At 38.6% G+C, this 22,036-nt stretch overlaps 1 protein-coding gene across 4 annotated transcripts in view; it reads right to left on the bottom strand.

Annotated features, from left to right (window-relative positions):
* Positions 1–22,036, bottom strand: part of PXDNL (peroxidasin like) — a 508,264-nt gene that overhangs the window by 58,261 nt on the left and 427,967 nt on the right. For all 4 annotated transcript variants that reach the window (XM_050801783.1, XM_050801784.1, XM_050801786.1 and 1 more), the window contains one exon: positions 1,486–1,620. In XM_050801783.1, coding sequence (XP_050657740.1) covers positions 1,486–1,620 — 135 coding nt within the window. The remainder of the gene's footprint in view (positions 1–1,485; positions 1,621–22,036) is intronic.

Here is a 22,036-nt window from a genome sequence, read left to right as displayed (position 1 = left end):
GGAGATAGGGCCTTTACATAGGTATTTCAGGTAAAAATAGATCATATGAGTGAGCCCTAACCCAGTATGACTGGTGTCCTTATAAGAAAAGGAAATGTGGACATAGATACAGAGGGATGACCAAGTGAAGACCCAGGGAGAAGATGCTATCTACAGGCTGGAAGAGACACCCCAGTAGGAATCAACTCTGCTGATGCCGTTGATCAGCATCTAACCTCCAGAATTGCGAGAATAAAAAATTTCGTTGTTTAAGCTATCCAGGCTATGTGACTTTGTTACAATAGCCTAGCAAACTAATATATATGGAGAAGACAGCTTACCCCCCAAACTGAAGCTTTTTCAATTATTTTCAGTCTTTGACTACATATATTCTTAAACTATTGCCGATTGAGCATATTAACCCAATTGTGTGGGTCAAGAAATTCAATGTTAAAAATGATTTTAAGGAAATATACTATTAATTGTTACCAATGTGCAATAAAGGGAATTAAATCCTTTGCTACTTTCTCTATAATTTGTAAGTGGAAGAGATTTGAAAGGAAATTTAAAGAATAATTTTTATTGTAATTTTAATTAAAAATACAGCTCTGGGCTTTGTTTCAAGTCTTATATACATTATCTCTGCAATACTACAAAAGGTTATATTGTCAAACAGATTTACAAGATTCCTAGATCTTACTCAACACTAAGCTTTACTAATGATTCAGAAGATACCATGCCCTGGAACATACTGGATCCCAAGCAATAGAAAAGCACATGTCCACTCAGGAGAGGGTGCTTAGGTTTGTGTTTCCTGGTTTTTATTCATGGTTAGTTTTGGAACAGTGAAGAGATTACATGACTAACTTACATTCTCCAGCCCGCTGTTTCCCATTATTTCATGATTAAATTTATTTACAATGAACAATTTAGATAAACCAAGAAATTTTAGAGAAGAGTTCCCAGCTATCTTTCCACTCGTAAATGCCCTCATAATGTAATTTTACAGGGAGATCTGGTCTAGGGTCAGCAGGTCTTCCTCCATGAGAATGAAGGGAGGGAATCTCAAGGCTGCTCTCAATTCCTTCCTTCTCAACATCACTGAAGGTTGCAGACATCTTATGGAATAGGTATAATTGTTATTCACACTTTACAGATGAGGAACCTGGTTCCAAGTGATACATGTCCAAAGTTAAACAGCTGTGAGTAGTGAGACTCAGATTCAAGCACAACGTAGTCCATCTAGCTGTCAATCTCTTAATCACCCACTTCTATTGCTTTTTGAGAAATTCTGTTTCTTCTCTTCTTACAAAGATTTACAAAAATAAATGCTATCTGATAATAATGGTGGTTACAAAAGTTCTGTCACCAAATGCTGTCTGATATTTATTATACTCAATATGCATTAAATCATAAAAAATGTGAATCACAATAGGTTATACATATACATTTCAGGTCAAAAATAACTTCTGTGATGTTTAATAAGTATAACAGATAATCCTTCACCTATCTCCATCTCTTAGCCGCTGAAACTGGGTAACAAACAGGCACATAAGTGTTGGTCCCACTCTCGTACCAGGAATCAGGTCTTCAACCATAAGGGCAGGCCAGAGGTCAATGTCACCTGGAGAGCCATACAACCTGGAACAGAGTCAGGCAGACAGCACATGTCTGAGACCAGAAGGGGCATTGAAAATATTCCTTTTATGAATGACACCAAGCATTATTGTATCCACACAAAAATAGAAAAGTAGATATTATTATTACTGTGTTCTCATTTCACAGGGGAAAGCACTGAGATGAAGGAACCCTCAGGGATTACCCCACAGGCAGGGTCATAACCTATCCAAGGACATATGACACGAAGCCTCATGCAATGTCCCCTGTGCAATTCTTTATAATTATTCTCTAAGCATATGGAATATAACTGTGTGTGTGTGTGTGTGTGTGTGTGTGTGTGTGTATATATATATATATATGCAAGTGTCTGTGTTATGCTCATGTATAAATGCATCTAGCTAATTCCTTCAGAAATACATAGAAAATTAACAATTCGGCATTGAGAAATGTCCACGTCAGTGTATATGCTAGGTATGCTAAAAAGTAAAAAGTCAGAAGAAAATCATAATTTGAGGAGATGATAAGATAATAAGTGTTAGGTAAGTTTCTCTTGCTAAAAAGGCAGTTAAGTATTTGATCTAAGATTTGAAGCAATTTTTTAAAAACAACAAACAAACAAAAAAGCACAATGCAAATGTTGATTATAAGCCAACAGCCGTGGCTCAGTACTCACTTAGAGAAAGAAAATATGATCCATATCCTTGACACTCCTAGTAGGAGTCACTCTTATTGTTTTTTTTTTTTTTTCTCTGTACTCTAATGATAAATGTGACACCAACTTAAATTGTCCCTTGTTTTATTTTATTTCATATATATGATTCCCTAAACTACAAATAGTTCAGTGTGCATATTTTAACCTTGTCACAAATGGAAATATAGTGTTCATACTTCCTTTTTCTCACTCAACAGTTTACTTGGCGACGCAATTGTGTGGTTGCATACATTTGTACCTTCTTCATTTTGTCTGCTGTATAATAAACAGTCTATTATTGGAAACCATTCCAATTTAGTTTAGTTACACTGCTGATGAATACTTGTGAGGTTTTCAACTTTTACACTATGAACATTCTCTACATGTTTCTTCATATGCACAAGAGTTTCTCTAGACTAGGCATCAGCAAATTTTTACCATAAAGAGCCAGAGAGACAGTATTTTCAGCTTTGTGGGACAACTGTGGGTTCTGTTGCAACTACCCAACTCCTGTCTTGCATAAAAGCAGCCATAGACAACATATAAACAAATAGACATAGTTGTGTTCCAATAAAGCTTTATTTACAAAATTAGGAAAGTAGGTCAGATTTGACCAATTGGCTGTGGTTTGCGGATCCCTGCTCTAGATTATGTTGCGCAAGAGCTAGAATTCTGAGTGCAGAGTATAATATCTTCAATTTTAATAGTTAATGCCAAACTGCTATCCAAAATTGATGTATGATTCATATTCCCGTAATGAGTATACAGAATTACTCTGTGATACATATCCATATGTATATCTTCAATTTTAATAGACAATGCCAAACTGCTATCCAAAATAGATGTACAATTCATACTTCCACAAGAAGCATATCAAAACTCTCAATGCCACCTGGAAAGTCATACAACCTGGGACAGACAGGCATATTATTCCTTGACACATTGTAACTTATTCCATTTTACTTTATTTTGTTAGTCAACTCTCATCACTGCTGCCCTTCCCCGCTTTCTCCTTCTTGGTTTCCATCTTCATTGTCCTCTTATTTATCTTCATCTGGCTCCTTTTTGCTGCCACGTCAGCTCCTCTTCCTCTTCCACTGCCTCCTCCTCCTCCTTTCTTTTCTTAATTTCTGATAATAGGTGGACTTTTTAGATTTCCAAGTGCTTGCTTGAATGTTTGAGGGCCGTTTAATTCAGGTGTGAATGTTGTGTTATTGTTTCCTCCTGTTTCAATTCTTTTTTTGAGAGATTTTTCCTGAAATGTTTTGATTTGCATTTCTGTTTTCTTGTTACATACCTTTATTTGAAATTGGTCTCTCTCTCTCTCTTTTAATTCCCATGCATTTTCATGAAATGAATTTCTGGTTCAATAGCATACTTTTCTATCACTATAGGGAAGTGCAGTCTTTTTGATGCCTGCTTTGGTGGTAATGGGGAAAAGTGGGAGTTAAAATGTTTTGTTTCTCTTTAAGTGCTACAGCATCCTTAATTTAATTTCATTCTGCTTTCATGTCACTATCAAATCTGAAGGGGCACTCTACCCTTTCTCTACTTACCTCCTTCTTACGCCCCTACCCTCACCCCAAAAAAAGCCATCTCTGGACACTCTCAGATTTGTAACTAGTGTTGATAACTCCCAGGTTTCCAGAATTTCATTTGACAACCTAATACTTGGTGCTGGAGTATTTCCTTCCAGAGGATTTTTTTTTCTTTCTTTTTTTTTTTTTTTTGAGACAGGGTCTCACTTTGTTGCCCATGCTGGACTGCAATGGTGCAATCACACCTCACTACAGCTTCAAGCTCCTGTGCTCAAGGGCTCCTCTTGGCACAGCGCCAGGATGCCCCATCCTTTTCTATATTTTACCTTCCCTCCTTCCCATTCCTTTGTCCATGGAGATTTTTCGAATTAACTTACCCTTCTTTTCCCCAAACCCACAATGTCAGGCCTCTGAGCCCAAGCTAAGCCATCATATCCCTAGTGACCTGCGGGTATATATCCAGATGGCCTGAAGTAACTGAAGATCCACAAAATAAGTGAAAATAGCCTTGATGACATTCCACCATTATGATTTGTTTCTGCCCCACCCTAACTGATCAATGTACTTTGTAATCTCCCCTACCCTTAAGAAGGTTCTTTGTAATTCTCCCTACCCTTGAGAATGTACTTTGTGGGATCCACGCCCTGCCCACAAAACATTTGCTCCTAACTCCACCGCTTATCCCAAAACCTGTAAGAACTAATGATAATCCCACCATGCTGGCTGCCTCCTTTTTCGGACTCAGCCCCCCTGCACCCAGGTGAAATAAACAGCCTTGCTGCTCATACAAAGCCTGTTTGGTGGTCTCTTCACATGGACACACGTGAGACATTTGGTGCCAAAGACCCAGATCAGCGGGACTCCTTTGGGAGACCAGTCCCCTGTCCTCACCCTCACTCCATGAAGAGATCCACCTACAACTTCAGGTCTTCAGACCAACCAGCCCAAGGAACATCTCACGGATTTTAAATCAGGGTTGGAGATTTCTCCAACCCCTCTCACTATCCCTCAACCTCTTTCTCCTTTCAGTCTTGGTGCCACCCTTCAATCTCTCCCTCCTCTTAATTTCAGTACCTTTCCTTTTCTGGTAGAGACAAAGGAGATGTGTTTTATCCGTGGATTCAAAACTCTGGCGCCAGTCACGGACTTGGGAAGACAGTCTTCCCTTGGTGTTTAATCACAAGGGGATGCCTGCTTGATTATTACCTAAGTTTCAGAGGTGTCTGACCACATGGGGACGCCTGCCTTGGTCTTTCACTCTTAGCAGCAAGCACCGCTTTTCTGGGGAGCAAACAACCCCTGACCCCTTCTCTTCATGTCTCCACACATTCTCCACTTTACTGGGGGGCAAGCACTCCCCACCCCTTCTCTCTGTGTCTCTACCCCTTTTCCAGTTTCCTGGGGGGCAGGCACCTCCCACCCCTTCTCCACTTTCCTGGGGACAAGCACCCCCCACCCTTTCTCCACTTTCTTGCGGGGCAAGCCCCTCTCACCCTGTTTCCACTTTCCTGGGGGGGCAAGCACCCCCCACCCCTTCTCTCTATGTCTCTACCCTTCTCTTTAAACTTGCCTCCTTCACTAAGGGCAACCTTGCACCCTCCATTCCTCCTTCTTCTCCCTTAGCCTGTGTTCTCAAGAACTTAAAACCTCTTCAACTCTTGCCTGACCTAAAATCTAAGCTCCTTATTTTCTTCTGCAATGCTGCTTGACCCCAATACAAACTCGACAGTGGTTCCACAGAGTCAGAAAATGGCACTTTCGATTTTTCCATCCTACAAGATCTAAATAATTCTTCTCGTAAAATGGGCAAATGGTCTGAGGTGCCTGACGTCCAGACATTCTTTTACACATTGGTCCCTCCCTAGTCTCCGTTCCCAATGCAACTTGTCCCAAATCTTGCTTCTTTCCCTCCCGTCTGTCCCTTCAGTCCCAACCCCAAGCATCTCTGAGTCTTTTGAATCTTCCTTTTCTATGGACCCATCTGACCTCTCCTCTCCTCCCGAGGCTGCTCCTCGCCAGGCTGAGCTAGGTCCCAATTTTTCCTCAGCCTCCGCTCCCCCACCCTATAATCCTTTTGTCATCTCCCCTCCTCACACCCGGTTCAGCTTACAGTTTTGTTCCGCGACTAGCACTCCCCGACCTGCTGCCCAGCAATTTCCTCTTAAAAAGGTGGCTGGAGCTAAAGGCATAGTCAAGGTTAATGCTCCATTTTCTTTATCCAACCTCTCACAAATCAGTTAGCGTTTAGGCTCTTTTTCATAAAATACAAAAACCCAGTCCAATTCATGGCCTGTTCGGCAGCAACCCTGAGACGCTTTACAGCCCTAGACCCTAAAAAGTCAGAAGGCCGTCTTATTCTCAATATGCATTTTATTTTATTACCCAATCTGCTCCCGACATTCCATAAGCTCCAAAAATTAAATTCCAGCTCTCAAACACCACAACAGGACTTAATTAACCTTGCCTTCAAGGTGTACAATAATACAGTAGAGGCAGCCAAGTAGCAACTTATTTCTGAGTTGCATTTCCTTGCCTCCAGCCACATCTCTAGCACACAAGAACTCCAGACACCTGAACCGCAGCTGCCAGGGGTTCCTCCAGAACCTCCTCCCCCAGGAGCTTGGTACAAGTGCTGGAAATCTGGCCACTGGGCCAAGGAATGCCTGCAGCCCCGGATTCCTCTGAAGCCATGTCCCATCTGTGTGGGACCCCACTGAAAATTGGACTGTTCAACTCACCTGGCAGCCACTCCCAGAGCCCCTGGAACTCTGGCCCAAGGCTCTCTGACTGACTCCCTCCCAGATCTTCTCGGCTTAGCAGCTGAAGACTGACACTGCCCGATCGCCTCGGAAACCTACAGGACCAACACAGACGCTTTGGGTAACTCTTACAGTGGAGGGTAAGTCTGTCCCCTTCTTAATCAATATGGAGGCTACCCACTCCACATTACCTTCTTTTCAAGGGCCTGTTTCCCTTGCCTCCATAACCATTGTGGGTATTGACGGCCAGGCTGCTAAACCTCTTAAAACTCTCCAACTCTGGTGCCAATTTGGACAACATTCTTTTATGCACTCCTTTTTAGTTATCCCCACCTGCCCAGTTCCCTGTTTTGATCGAGACATTTTAACTAAATTATCTGCTTCCCTGACTATTGCTGGACTACAGCCACATCTCATTGCCACCCTTCTTCCCAACCCAAAGCCTCCTTCTCATCTTCCTCTCATATCCTCCCACCTTAATCCAAAAGTATATAGGATACCTCTACTCCCTCCTTGGTGACAAATGATGCACCACTTACCATCCCATTAAAATCTAATCACACTTACCACGCTCAATGCCGATATCCCATCCCACAGCATGCTTTAAAAGAATTAAAGCCTGCTATCACTGGCCTGTTACAGCCTGGCCTTTTAAAGCCTATAAACTCTCCTTACAATTCCCCCATTTTACCTGTCCAAGAACCAGACAAGCCTTACAGATTAGTTCAGGATCTGCACCTTATCAACAAAATTGTCTTGCCTATCCACCCCGTGATGCCAAAGCCATGTACTCTCCTATCCTCAATACCTCCCTCCACAACCCCTCCATAACCCATTATTCTATTCTGGATCTCAAACCTGCTTTCTTCACTATTCCTTTGTACTCTTCATCCCAGCCTCTCTTTGTTTTCACTTGGACTGACCCTGACACCCATCAGGCTCAGCAAATTACCTGGGCTGTACTGCCACAAGGCTTCGCGGACAGCCCCCATTACTTCAGTCAAGTTGAAATTTCTTCCTTGTCCATTACCTATCTCGACATAATTCTTCATGAAAACACGTGCTCTCCCTGCTGACCGTGTCTGACTAATCTCCCAAACCCCAACCCCTTCTACAAAACAATAACTCCTTTCCTTCCTGGGCATGGTAGGATACTTTCGCCTTCAGAACCTGGTTTTGCTATCCTAACAAAACCATTATATAAACTCACAAAAGCAAACCTAGCTGACCCCATAGATCCTAAACCCTTTTGCCACTCCTCTTTCTGTTCCTTAAAAACAGCCCTAGAAGCTGCCCCCAGACTAGCTCTCCCTAACTCATCCCAACCCTTTTCATTACACACAGCCAAAGTGCAGGGCTATGCCGTTCGAGTTCTTACGCAAGAGCCAGGACCATGCCCTGTAGCCTTTCTGTCCAAGCAACTTGACCTTACTGTTTTAGCCTAGCCCTCATGTCTGTGTGTGGTGGCTGCTGCTGCCCTAATACTTTTAGAGGTCCTCAAAATCACAAACTATGCTCAACTCACTCTCTACAGTTCTCATAACTTCCAAAATCTATTTTCTTCCTCACACCTGACACATATACTTTCTGCTTCCTGGCTCCTTCAGCTGTACTCACCCTTTGTTGAGTCTCTCACAGTTACCATTGTTCCTGGCCCGGACATCAATCCAGCCTCCCACATTATTCCAGATACCACACCTGACCCCCATGACTGTATCTCTCTGATACACCTGACATTCACTCCATTTCCCCATGTTTCCTTCTTTCCTGTTCCTCACCCTGATCACACTTGCTTTATTGATGGCAGTTCCACCAGGCCTAATCACCACTCACCAGTAAAGGCAGGCTATGCTATAGTATCTTCCACATCTATCATCGAGGCTACTGCTCTGCCCCACTCCACTACCTCTCAGCAAGCCGAACTCGTTGCCTTAAGTTGAGCCTTCACTCTTGCAAAGGGACTATACATCAATATTTATACTGACTCTAAATATGTCTTCCATATCCTGCACCACTATGCTGTCATATAGGCAGAAAGAAGTTTCCTCACTATGCAAGGGTCCTTCATCATTAATGCCTCTTTAATAAAAACTCTACTCAAGGTTGCTTTACTTCCAAAGGAAGCTGGAGTCATTCACTGCAAGAGCCATCAAAAGGCATCAGATCTCATTGCTCAGGGCAATGCTTATGCTGATAAGGTAGCTAAAAAGCAGTTAGCATTCCAACTTCTGCCCTCACGACCAGTTTTTCTCCTTATCGGTCACTCCCACCTACTCTTCCACTGAGACTTCCACCTATCAATCTCTTCCCACACAAGGCAAATGGTTCTTTGGCCAAGGAAAATATCTCCTTCCAGCCTTATAGGCCCATTCTATTCTGTCGTCATTTCATAACCTCTTCCATGTAGGTTGCAAGCCACTAGTCTGCCTCTTAGAACCTCTCATTTCCTTTCCATCGTGGAAATTTATCCTCAAAAAAATCACTTCTTAGTGTTCCATCTGCTATTCTACTACTCCTCAAGAATTTCTCAGGTCCCCTCCCTTCCCTACACATCAAACTCGGGGATTTGCCCCCACCTAGGACTGGCAAATTGACTTTACTCATGTGCCTTGAGTTAGGAAACTAAAATACCTCTTGATCTGGGTAGACACTTTCACTGGGTGGGTAGAGGCCTTTCCCACAGGGTCTGAGAAGGAAATTTCTTCCCTTCTGTCAGACATAATTCCTTGGTTTGGCCTTCCCACCTCTATGCAGTCTGATAGCAGATCAGCCTTTATTAGTCAAATCACCCAAGCAGATTTTCAGGCTCTTGATATTCAGTGAAACCTTTATATCCCTTACCATCCTCAATCTTCAGGAAAGGTAGAACAGACTAATGGTCTTTACCTCACCAAGCTCAGCCACCAACTTAAAAAGGACTGGACAATACTTTTACCACTTGCCCTCCTTGGAATTCAGGCCTATCCTCAGAATGCTACAGGGTACAGCCCGTTTGAGCTCCTATATGGACAGTCCTTTTTATTAGGCCCCAGTCTCATTCCAGACACCAGACCAACTTGGACTGTGCCCCAAAAAACTTGTCATCCCTACTCTCTTCTGTCTAGTCATACTTCTATTCACCGTTCTCAACTCCTCATAAATGCCCGGCTCTTGTTTACACTGCCAGTTTACACTGTTTCTCCAAGCCTTCACACCTGATATCTCCTGGTGCTATCCCCAAACCGCCACTCTTAACTCCCTCTTAAAGTAAATAAATAATCTTTGCTGGCAGGGCTATGCTGAACCTCCTTAGGCACTCTCTAATTAGAAGTCCTGGGTCCTCCCAATTCTTAGTCCTTTAATACCTGTTTCTCTCCTTCTCTTATTCCGTTTAGCTTTTCAATTCATACAAAACTGTATCCAGGCCATCACCAATAATTCTATATGACAAATGTTTCTTCTAACAACCCCACAATATCACCCCTTACCACAAAATCTTCCTTCAGCTTAATCTCTCCCACTCTAGGTTCCCACGCTGCCCCTAATCCCTCTCAAAGCAGCCCTGAGAAACATCGCCCATTATCTCTCCATACCACCCCGAAAAATTTTCACCACCCCAACACTTTACCACTATTTAGTTTTATTTTTCTTATTAATATAAGAAGACAGGAATGTCAGGCCTCTGAGCCCAAGCTAAGCCATCACATCTCTTGTGACCTGCACGTATACATCCAGATGGCCTGAAGCAACTGAAGATCCACAAAATAAGTGAAAATAGCCTTAACTGATGACATTCCACCATTGTGATTTGTTTCTGCCCCACCCTAACTGATCACTGTACTTTGTAATCTCCCCCACCCTTAAGAAGGTTCTTTGTAATTCTTCCCACCCTTGAGAATGTACTTTGTGGGATCCATCCCCTGCCCGCAAAACCTCGCTCCTAACTCCACCACCTATCCCAAAACCTATAAGAAGTAATGATAATCCCACCACACTGGCTGCCTCCTTTTTCGGACTCAGTCCACCTACACAGAGGTGAAACAAACACCCTTGTTGCTCACACAAAGCCTGTTTGGTGGTCTCTTCACACGGACACACATGAGACACAAACTTCCAGGGAACGTGGAGTTCCAGTGGCAGCTCTGAGAACTTGTTATTTTCAGACTTGCCATTGAAATTCATGCCATTTTCTGTCTCTCACTAATTCTGAAGGTATGAGTCATGTGTTATTTTGTGTTCTCTCTGTTGATCTTACAGATTCGGAGAAGGCTGTGGTGAGAGATTTAGAAGTAAGGGACAATTATTTTCCTAGGTCTAACCTGAAAAAATGTCTTTTTCAAAATTTGTGGTAATCTGAGGGGTGTGAAATGATGTTTCTTTATGATTCTGGATTTTCCTAATGAATTATACAATTGAATATCTTCTACATGTTGATTGAAAATTTAGTTTTTTCTTATATGAAATGTGTATTTATACCTTTTACCCTTTTTTAATTTTTTTTTTTTTTTTTTTTTTGCTTACTGTTAATTCTCTACATATTCTGAATGTTAATACTGTGATCTACGTCTAAATGTATTCTTTGTATTTGTGGTGGATTATGTTGGATTCTCATGAAAATATTTTCTTAATCTTAAGGTCATTTTATCAATTTTTATATCAATTTTATAATTTTTTGTACCTTACTGAAAATTTCTTTCTTTCCCCAATGCCATAGAGATAGTCTCTTTTATTTTTTATGAAGTTAAAATTCTGCCTCTCAGATTTAAGTCCCCAATCTATCTGGAATTGATTTTCATATAAGATATGAGATCAGAATGCATACTCATTTTTAATCCAAGGGTAGCCAGTTGGTACCACACCACTTACTGAATATGTTCTCACTTCTCACTGATGTTTCTTGCAGCTCTTTCGACTTCCATATATGAGCTGTTTTTCTTGTGGCTCTCTATTCTATTCTACTGTCCTAATTACTGAAAGCTTTATAGCAGTGAACTTGGTTTCCCTGCTTGGGCCACATTGAAAGAAGAAGAATTGTCTTGGGCCACACATAAAATACACTAACACTAAGAATAGCTGATGAACTAAAAAAAAAAAAAAAAAAAATCGCAAAAATAAATCTCATAATGTTTTAAGAAAGTCTATGATCTGTGTTGGGCCACACTGAAAGCCATCCTGGGCTGCATGCCTCCCACAAGCCGCAAGTTGGAAAAGTTTGTTTTATAGAAGAGTTGCTAACTGGAACATCACGCCACCCTACTATGTTCCTCTTGGCCATCAGCTTTACCAATTTAATTTTAAAATCAGCCGTTGATGCCACAAAGAAGCATTCTTCATTGGCATTACAATAAATATATCATTTGGGGGAAGCACTGACATATCAGTATTACTGAATCTTTCTACACCTAACATTTAATTAATGCTTACAATAGAATTTTGAGATGTTCTTTATTTAGTTAGGATGTTCCATTTTTCCTAGGATACTAAGAGCCTTTCTTAAATTCTAGAGAAATGTTGCATTTTACATGGATTGTTTTTTCTGCCAGTACTGAAATGATCACTTTTTACTTTTTATTCAGCTTATGACCTAAATTATATCAACACTTTAAAAATCTTGGACCAATTATATTACTGAAACGAGCCTATTATGGTCATTTTATATATATGTATGTATATATGGCACTCAACTTAAGTTTTCAATGCTTTGTTTATAATTTTTATACATATTTATATGAGATGCTGTCTTGTAAATTTCCTTGCCTCGTACTGTTATTATTTATTTTAACATCAAAATGTTACTGGCCTGAGAAAGTAAGTTAGTGTTCCTTCTGTTGCATTCCCTAAATGATTCCATGGGCCTTTGGAACCACCCAAATTACATTTATAAGTGGAACACTAGGCTTGATTTTGTATAGCAGTTTTAGGTTCCCAGCAATACTGAGTGAAAGATACAGAGATTTATCATACACCCCTGCATTACTTCTTTAAAATAAGTAAAAAAAAAAAAAAAGGATATATTGATCTCTGAATGGCTAGAATTAAATTATTGCAGAATATGAGAAATAATAGTAATCGAAATCAGAAAGTTACATAGGGTCAGATTTATGTCTATGAACTGTAAGAGTCCAGAAAAAAAAATAGTACTTAGAGGTTTTAGAAGTTAGAACATTGAACTTTCCCAGAGAGTATAATCCTGGCTTTGTTAATTTCAGTTCTTCATCATTGATCTGTTTCTCATCTCTTAAATAATGCAGCTAAGCGTCAACTATTCCTGTCCTTATTGTTCTATATTACTTTACCATGGCTCACCACAGCAGGTCCAAGAAATGCTGAGAGTCTTTGTGCCTATCCTATATAAGTAACTTATTAATCCTGTATAGCCTATGTTTGGAAAAATAAATCCTCTCCACTTTCCTTAGAGGGAAATCCGAGATCCATAAGCTCTCAAAACATTTCTTATTAATTCATCTGCATTACTCTGGAGAATATCAATTCTATTTTTTAAAATTTTTTCAACTATAGACATTGTAGCTTTTCTTTTGTGGTTATAATTGGTCATTAGGTAAGATTATAAAGCAGCTTCTGTGTTAATAGCTTTGGTATGTCATTTCACTCGTCAACTTTCACCCCCAAACCTAATGTTAAATGTTTGTTCCATAACTTAAAATGATAATCCATTATAAGGCAGCATGGTTTTATGACTGCAAAGAGATTTGTAATCTGACATGGCATCTAAGGGACACTGTCCCTGAAGGTGAGAATGACAATACACACCAAATCCCTTTCTGTTGTATACAGCAGCAAATACAAAGGGCGCTGGTACTTTTGGCCAGAATTCCCCTAAATGCAGACAGCATGAGAGAGTACTGCCCAAAGCAAGGCTGCAAACTGCCATCATAAAATCTCCTGGCTTTGGTAATGTACCATCTAACTGTGTTTAAATTTACCTTCTAACCTTTTCCATGATTGCAAAACAAAAACACACATGGAATAATAAGAGTAAACAGTCTAGCTATGTTTAAAAAAAAAGTGTGCTTTTTTCGGTACTTTGATATACAGAGAGTTGAAAGAAGATTTGCAGACCTTGAAATGAGCTATTTCATGCCATAAAGACCACAGTGTCAATTCATATCTAATTTCATAATAACAGTTTGACTTAAAGTAGGCTTTAGAAGGAAGGATAATAATAATAACTTTCAATCAACTGGATCATTCACAGAGACACAAGGGCAGAGGTCCTGTATGGAATTTTTTCAGGGTTATACATGCTCACCTGATTCAGAGAGTGAAAGACAGATAGTGCAGCAATGTGTGGTTTTAATGAAACAAATAAAAATCCTTCCCCAAAACACAAAGCAAAGGTTCTTTGTGATCAAGTGCCCTTGTGGAAAAGCTTTCTGAGAGACATCTGGATTTTCAGAGCAAATATGATCATTTAGTAGCTTTTAGAGAAAAAATATATTTGAAACATGTCCTTTGGCAAAAAAAGGCAAAATGCCCTTGTGTACTCTCACACAGAATAAAATTTCCTCTGCCTCAGGAAGATTGCATCCATTTAAGGGAAGTAAATGACATTTTACCTCAGAGAAATTAAAACAATGAAAATATCCTATCCCACTAGCATGATTAGTCAGATCAGACACATGGTACAAAATAATCTTATGGTTACCAGCACTGAAATAAAGGTGAATGACCAAAAAAAAAAAAAAAAAAAAAAAAAAAAAAAAATTCTTATGGTTATTTTGAGTCACTAACAACACCAGACAGAAAAATTGTTTCTTTACCTGGAAGAAAATTTTCCGAGAATACTTTTTATTAAAAACTATCTTGGGCCTCTAGATATTTTCTCAAAAATCTTAAGGACACCACGTTTTTGTAAAAATAAATTTTTCTACAATTAAAAATGTATGCATTTTAGTAAACTATATATAAAGCTCTATGTTAACAAACATCTCTGTAACAGAAATAGCACAGAAAAGTAAACAAATGGGAAAAATGATTCAAGTGATTTTTACTTTTAAACAAGTATATAATACTATTCATTTATGGGAGGAGGAACTTTTCTTTCTACTACTACTTTAAAGGAGGAAAATAACCTAAGCTATTTATACAAGATTTTACATAGAACTAAAATATAATAGTCATCAAATTTTCAAAAGCAGAATACAGAATATAGAACTCCGTAATTATATCTAATAATAAAAATAATAATTTAAACTTTGTTCCATGATTAGAAGAAAAAGGAAAGAAGGGCTATAAATATAAGAAGAAAATTAAGAAATAGAATAAAATCAATGAAGGCAGAGACATCAAGAACAAGACAGAGATAAGTCCAGGCAGTCATTGAGACTGAGCTAGACTTCCACATAAGAAAAGAGACAGGTCCATATCCAATAAAAATTCACATGTATTGAACAGTAGCATATTTGAATAATACTTACATCATGATAGCTATTAACAATTAAATCATTTTTAACTCCAATGGGTAAATTTGCTTTTCACTGTCACCTCAGGATGAAATACAAGTAAGTTTTTTAAAAGCTATTTTATTAAATTCTACCTACATACAGTAACCCTTTGAAATCCTGGGCCTGAGACATGTTCTCCTTTTATTTAAACGGTTGACTAAATAAACATCAAGTATTAAGGACACACAGTGTCCAGGTGAGACTACCCACATCATAACCACAGAAGCAGAAAAATAGCTAAAAAGGAAAAAAAAAAAAAACAAAAAACACTTTTCACTGTGTAAGACAATGTCATTAAATGTTATGTTTACACACTACATAAGATTAGTTAGCATACATTCTGGGTAAGTAATCTACAGTAATAAATCATGCTTTTAATTCCTGATTGAGAAGTTAAAGATTAACTTGCCATTTAATCCACATATTCTTAAGGGTTCCCTGAGTTTTCTAGCCACCAGTCTAGACTGAAAAAGGAGTAATTAACAGCCCCTAATTTAAAGAGCATAGACCAGTCAGAAGGCATAAACAGATATTTAAAACATAAACTACATTTTTATACCACGTGATATAGTTTGGCTGTGTCCCTGCCCAAATCTCATCTTGAATTGTAGCTCCCATAATTCCCATGTGCTGTGGGAGGGATCTGATGGGAGATAACTGAATCGTAGGGTGGTTTCCCCCATACTGTTCCCCTGTTACTGAATAAGTCTCATAAGAGCTAATGGTTTTATAAGGGGTTTCTCCTTTCACTTGGCTCTCATTCTCTCTTGCCTGCCACCATGTAAGACATGCCTTTCACCTTCCACCATGATTGTGAGCCCTGCCAGCCAAGTGGAACTATAAGTCTATTAAACCTCTTTTTCTTTATAAATTACCCAGTCTCCGGTATATATTTATCAGTGGCATGAAAATGGACTAATAGACCATGGTATTGATAAAAAGCAGATAATGAATAAAAGAATAGCTATTCATTGGTGGAATTCAAGACACTTAACAGAAATGTTGGGTGATTTATTCTTTTTTTTTTTTTTTTTTTTGACATCAGAGTCTTGCACTGTCACCCAGGCTGGAGTGCAGTGGCATGATCTCAGCTCACCACAACCTCTGCCTTCCAGCTTCAAGCAATTCTTCTGCCTCAGCCTCCGGAGTAGCTGGGACTACAGGTGCATGCCACCACACCTGGCTAATTTTTGTATTTTTAGTAGAATTGGGGTTTCACCATATTGGCCAGGCTGGTCTCGAACTCCTGACCTTGTGATCTGTCCTCCTTGGCCTCCCAAAGTGCTGGGATTACAGGCGTGAGCCACTGCGCCCAGTGGGGTTATTTATTCTAAGCTCAAAAATCACACCCCTATGTCATGATACTGGTAGTAGTAAGATAGATGACTGATAGAAAAAGAGATAATGATAGATATACAGAGATGACAGAGAATTAGAAACAAGTGACAGATGACTGATAAAGATAAGAGCTAGAGATAATATAGATAGATAAGAGATAAAGAGAAATTATAGAAATAGATAATAGATATATAAGTACGTAAGTGGATAAATAAATGATAGATGGAAACTTCATCTCTACTAAAAATACAAAAATTAACTGGGTGCGGTGGCACGCACCTGTAGTCCCAGCTACTAGGGAGGCTGAGGCAGAAGAATTGTTTGAACCCAGGAGGCGGGAGGTTGCAGTGAGCCAAGATCGTACCACTGCACTCCAGCCTGAGTGACAGATGACAGAGCAAGACTCCATCTCAAAAGGAAAAAAAAAAAAAAAAAAAAAAAAAAAAAGAAAGAGTCTTTTCTACATACCAGCCAAGTGACAAGCATTTTATTTCTATTATTCTATTTAATCAACTATATACACTTGATTTATAAATTTCATGTATGTCCTCAAAATTGCAAAACTATTTTGGCTTGACGCTCTGACTTTTTTCCAATCTTATGAAATCCATTACAATGTGAGAGCTTCTCCACTCAAATCTGATTTCCCACTGTTCTACTCTTTCACAATCAGAGATGAACTAAGCTTTTCCTTCATTCAGCAAAGGAAGCCTATAGTCAGGACCTCCTCAACTATCCACCACAAACCATGCCACTGCACAGATCTCATAATTGCCCCCCACTCTTACAATTCTCCCTTTTAGGTAACATTCTAAACTGATGAAAATTATGCAGTTATAAAAATGAGCAGGCTTCATTTTCTTTCTCCAGCTCATCAGTCCCAATAGGGCCTATTGCATTGAAATTTAAAACCAATGTTAAGTATGGTAATAGAGCCATCTTTGTTTCCAGGTGGGCATTCTCCAGGGAGGGGCCATAAGGACGTCTCACTTTGTATGCCAGGTCCCAGCAAATAGAGTAACTGCTGGCTGTCATGAGAGCCATGTCTAGAAGAAGTCAGAGATTTCCTCTGTGTTAGGTAGAAAAAAATCCTGTGAGAGTTTAGCAGGGCTTGTCACAGATGCAGGAGGAGAGACAGGTCACACAATTGCTAGTTTTTTGCCTTTTCTAAGCCAGTGAGTGCTTCATCATTCACTACAGTATCAGCTGTGTACCTTTTATTAAGCAAATAGGTGGAATAAAGTAGATACAATAAATATTTATGAATTAATGTAATTACTAATTGAATAAATACACAAATATTACAGTAAAAAGAGATGTTTCTATTTCAAAACCGCTAACAATGTTTTTGTTGTTGTTATTTTCACCTTAAATATGTTTTCAAGTTTTATCAAATGTCATTTTGGCATACTCTGAGATGACTGAATAGGTTTTATAACTGTATATTCTAATAGAATGCCCTATATTGATACTAACTCAGTTTTATATTCTGGACTTATATTAATTATTCCTTCTTAATCATGTTGGACTATTCTTAAACTATTGATGATTTGACTGACAAGCATTTTTTTCTAAATGTTATTACCTAAAAAAATGACTTTAGGGTTAACATTACAGATCCTTTCTTGAGGTTTATACCAGAGCCATGCTAATTTCAGATAATAAATCAAGTAGGTTATCATCTTTTTATATATTCCATAATACTGCATAATGTGTTCTTTAAAATTTGAAATGTTTTGTCTAGTTAGAACTCAGAAACTATTAAAAGCAATTTTTCAATTATTTCAAATTAATGTAGGCTCTGTCTTGATATTGGTTTTCTTATTATTCTAAGACCAAATGGAAAATTATTCAATTACTATGATTTTCAAGCTATCTTTATAAAAACGCAAATAGTAATTTTTTAGAAATCTGTTTTTTTATGTTTTTGTAACTTAACTTTCAGTTTGGGAATATATTAATCAGTCTTTTTTTTTCAACTTTTTACTTTATTAACTTTTGCTTTTGTATTTATTCTTTCCAACTTGAGTTAGTCACTTAACATAAGTGAAAAAATATCTGCTATGCTCATCCTGTGAGATTTTTGGTTGTTGATTACCATAACCTCACCTATCTAGACTGATACAGGTTTTCAAATACATACATTCTACTTCCTATGTGAGATGTTCTGCAGATGAGTACATTGGTACTGGTTCTGTTCATTAAATGTGAGGACTCAAGTCCTTCTTCAATTTTATAACTCTTCTATTGCTAACCCTTCAAACTGGGTCTCTCTCTCATTCCTGTTTTCTACCTCTTGGAACTTCTATAAATATTTTATGTTTTCAATCTTTTGTCTCTATCTCTAAATCTCTTATTATTTATTCTTCTCATCTATCTGTACTACACGCTGAGTGAATTCTTCAGATTTATCTTCCAGTTCACCATTTTTTTATTCAGCTATTTCTGGTATGCTGTTTCACTATCTATTGAAATCTTAATTTCAATTATATATATCGTGTCTTGAAATTCAGTTTTTCAAATACCTGTATTTTTACCTTTTCCTTTTAACATGGTTTCCATTCATTCTCTTAGTTATGTTAAATGCACATACTTTAAAGTCTCTCCTATTGTTTTAATCTCCCTAAGTTCCATTTTTATTTTGTTTTGTTTTGTTGCTTTTCATTTATTCTCATTACTATCTTGCAGCTATGTATTTGCTGAAATGAATTTTAACTTGCATGTGTGAGAAGGAGAGAACTTCTTGGGAGTTTGGTTTGTCATTCCCGTGACTGTCTGTATGCACTGGGTCATAAAAGAATGCCTAGAGAGTGATTTCACATGTGCTTGTGCCAGGATTTCAGCGGTTTCATGTGCCCTGGGCTGTTTTTCATGTTAATTTATCTTCTTGTCTTTCCAGCACCATGGTGTTTGAGTAAATTCAGATTCTTTTCCTGTGTAACACAGGCTGGCATTAGAATTTCAAAAATTTTCCTGTTTTATTTTAGCCTCAGTCCCTGATGTTTACTCGAGAAACCATATTGCTGCTTCCTCTTTCCTGATGGGAAAGGACTTTCTAGTTCCCTTCATCCTGGCAGAGATGAGGCAGGATTTCAGGCTTTCTGCAGAGAACTCTGTTTCAGGACTCTGATTGGGTGGATTCCATATCTCCTTACCCTGAATGGGTACTAAAACCTAAACTTCTGATAACTAGGACCAATGTCTATGACTGATAATCCCGGGCCAAGACAGCACATTCATTCCTGATTTCTCTCTGGCTTTTAAGTTTCCTTGTCCTTTCTGATATATAAGAATTGCCCTTTTTTTTTTTTGAGCTTGTTTATCTTTAAAGCCATTCTTTATAGTTTTACTTTTTGTTCAATGGTTCTATGTATTTTTTAGCAAAAAAGAAGATTATTTTACCGATTTGATTGTTTGCCAAGAAATTCTCAACCTGCCAGTGAAAAGAGGCTATTCTTCAAATGCCTTATAAAACACATCATTCTCTGTTTAAAGTAGCTTTTATATCACATTTCCCCATAATGGAATAGGCAAGAAAAACAAAGAAGAGTTTTTAATATTATATATAGCACAAATATTTACATGTTTTAATTCATTTTCAAATATTTTCAGGTAACTAAAAGTAGAAAATAAACTAATGACTTCATTGGCTATAGAAGTCACGCCCCCACCGAAAAAAAAAATTCTATTCTAGCTAAAAAATGTTATGAAGTAACATTAATTGTTAATGAGAAAATTAGGGTATAGGCAAAATTATCCAAATTTTGCATAGAACATCTGGCATTATGCAAAATGAAAGTAAATATTGATTTAATTCAGTCTTTAAAAACATTCTAAACTGATTCAAACTAGTTTTTGTCTGCCTTAGGCTCATAAGTATTTGCAAAGGAGAATATTTTAGAGCCATTTAAAAGCATTCAGTAAGTTTCCTGTGGCAACCAATGAATAATATGCCCAGGGAAGTGGAAACTCAGATGGATCATGCAATTTGCCCAAGATCACAAAGTTAATTACTAGGAACTCAGAAAAGCACCAAGGTAGTATTTTCAGCACATTTTCCGAAATTCCCTGCCTTCTCCATATTAATTCTGGATGAAAGAAGTACAAATATTAATTCACAGATATCTTTATTACAATTTATAAAGGCTTTAAAATATTTTCTGTACATTCTATAAATTTGCATGATAACAGTTATTGCTCTCTTCACACAAAAACATAAAGCACATTGGTTGCTTTCCCCAATTCCAGCCAAGAAGTGAAGATGTGGATTCAGGTTCTCTGAGGATCTCTATTTGTTTAATGAGGTGACAAGTCGACCTCACTAAATGGCACAAAGCACAGATTTCCAACAGCAACAGTGGCGCCATTTCTATTGTGAGGTTAGGAGAGATTGATTGGCATAAAAATTAATAACAAATTTCCTCAATTTTAATGTAAAGAGAAGACTAGAGAGTATACAAATGGGAGTATTCTCTCTCTTTTTTTTTGAGACGGAGTCTCGCTCTGTCGCCCAGGCTGGAGAGCAGTGGTGCAAACTCGGCTCACTGCAAGCTGCACCTCCCGGGTTCACGCCATTCTCCTGTCTCAGTCTTCCAAGTAACTGGGACTACAGGCACCCGCCACCACGCCCGGCTAATTTTTTGTATTTTTACTAGAGACGGGGTTTCGCCGTGTTAGCCAGGATGGTCTGGATCTCCTGATCTCGTGATCCACCCGCCTCCGCCTCCCAAAGTGCTGGGATTACAGGCGTGAGCCCCCGCGCCCGGCAGAGAGTATTCTCACTTGCAGCCATTTGAAAATATATTTCCTGAGCAAAAGAAAACACTGAGTTACACATCACTGACTATGAATTTTACTTAATTTAAAGCCAGTCTCCTGTGTTTTCATTCTGAAGTATACATTTTATGTGAATGTCATGCTGCTCTGAAAGGAAAAGGAAAGAATTGCTACCTACAGAAAGACAGGTTTCCACCTTACTTAAAGAATGTTTTTTCTTTAATTTTCCTGAATTTTAATTTCCTAAATTTCCATAATTGGAGACCAGTGCAGATTCACTTACACATGGCAATCAGATGTGTGCATAGAGTTAGCATCCAGGCACTCTGCTAAGTGCTTGACATGCTTTAAATTATTTCATCTTCTCAGTAAACTGATGAGATATATACAGTGATTATCCTCATTTTAGGGATGAGAAGTATGAGCCTATGAAGAAGTACAAAAGGCTCCACAGTGAGAAGGAAATGAAGAGAGCACGTATAGCACTATGGTCTGACATCAGAGCCTTTATGCCTGTATTGCTAAGTGCTGGATTATGCTGTTTCTCAGTCTCCTTCTGTGCTAAAGTTGAAGCAAAACAGAAAATAAAAACAAACATTGGCAGTTGCATAATAGCAGTGCACCACCCTTCAAAGATATGCATGGCCTAATCTTTGGAACCTGTGAATATGTCACCTTACATGGCAAAAGAGATTTTGCAGATGTGATTCACCAAAGGATATCAAGAGGGAAAGACCATTGTGCATTAACTGGGTGGGCCCAGTGTAATCACAAGAGTTCTTAAAAGTGGAAAAAGGAATAGGAGAGTGAAAAGAAGGGGCCACAGCGAAGGAGTGTGGGCAGCCTCTAGAAGCGGGAAAGATGGGGAAACAGATCCTCCCAAGAAGCCTC

Source organism: Macaca thibetana, chromosome 8 (genome assembly GCF_024542745.1).
Source record: "Macaca thibetana thibetana isolate TM-01 chromosome 8, ASM2454274v1, whole genome shotgun sequence".
Classification (NCBI taxonomy): Eukaryota; Metazoa; Chordata; class Mammalia; order Primates; family Cercopithecidae; genus Macaca; species Macaca thibetana.
This window is presented reverse-complemented; position numbering and strand designations above follow the sequence as displayed.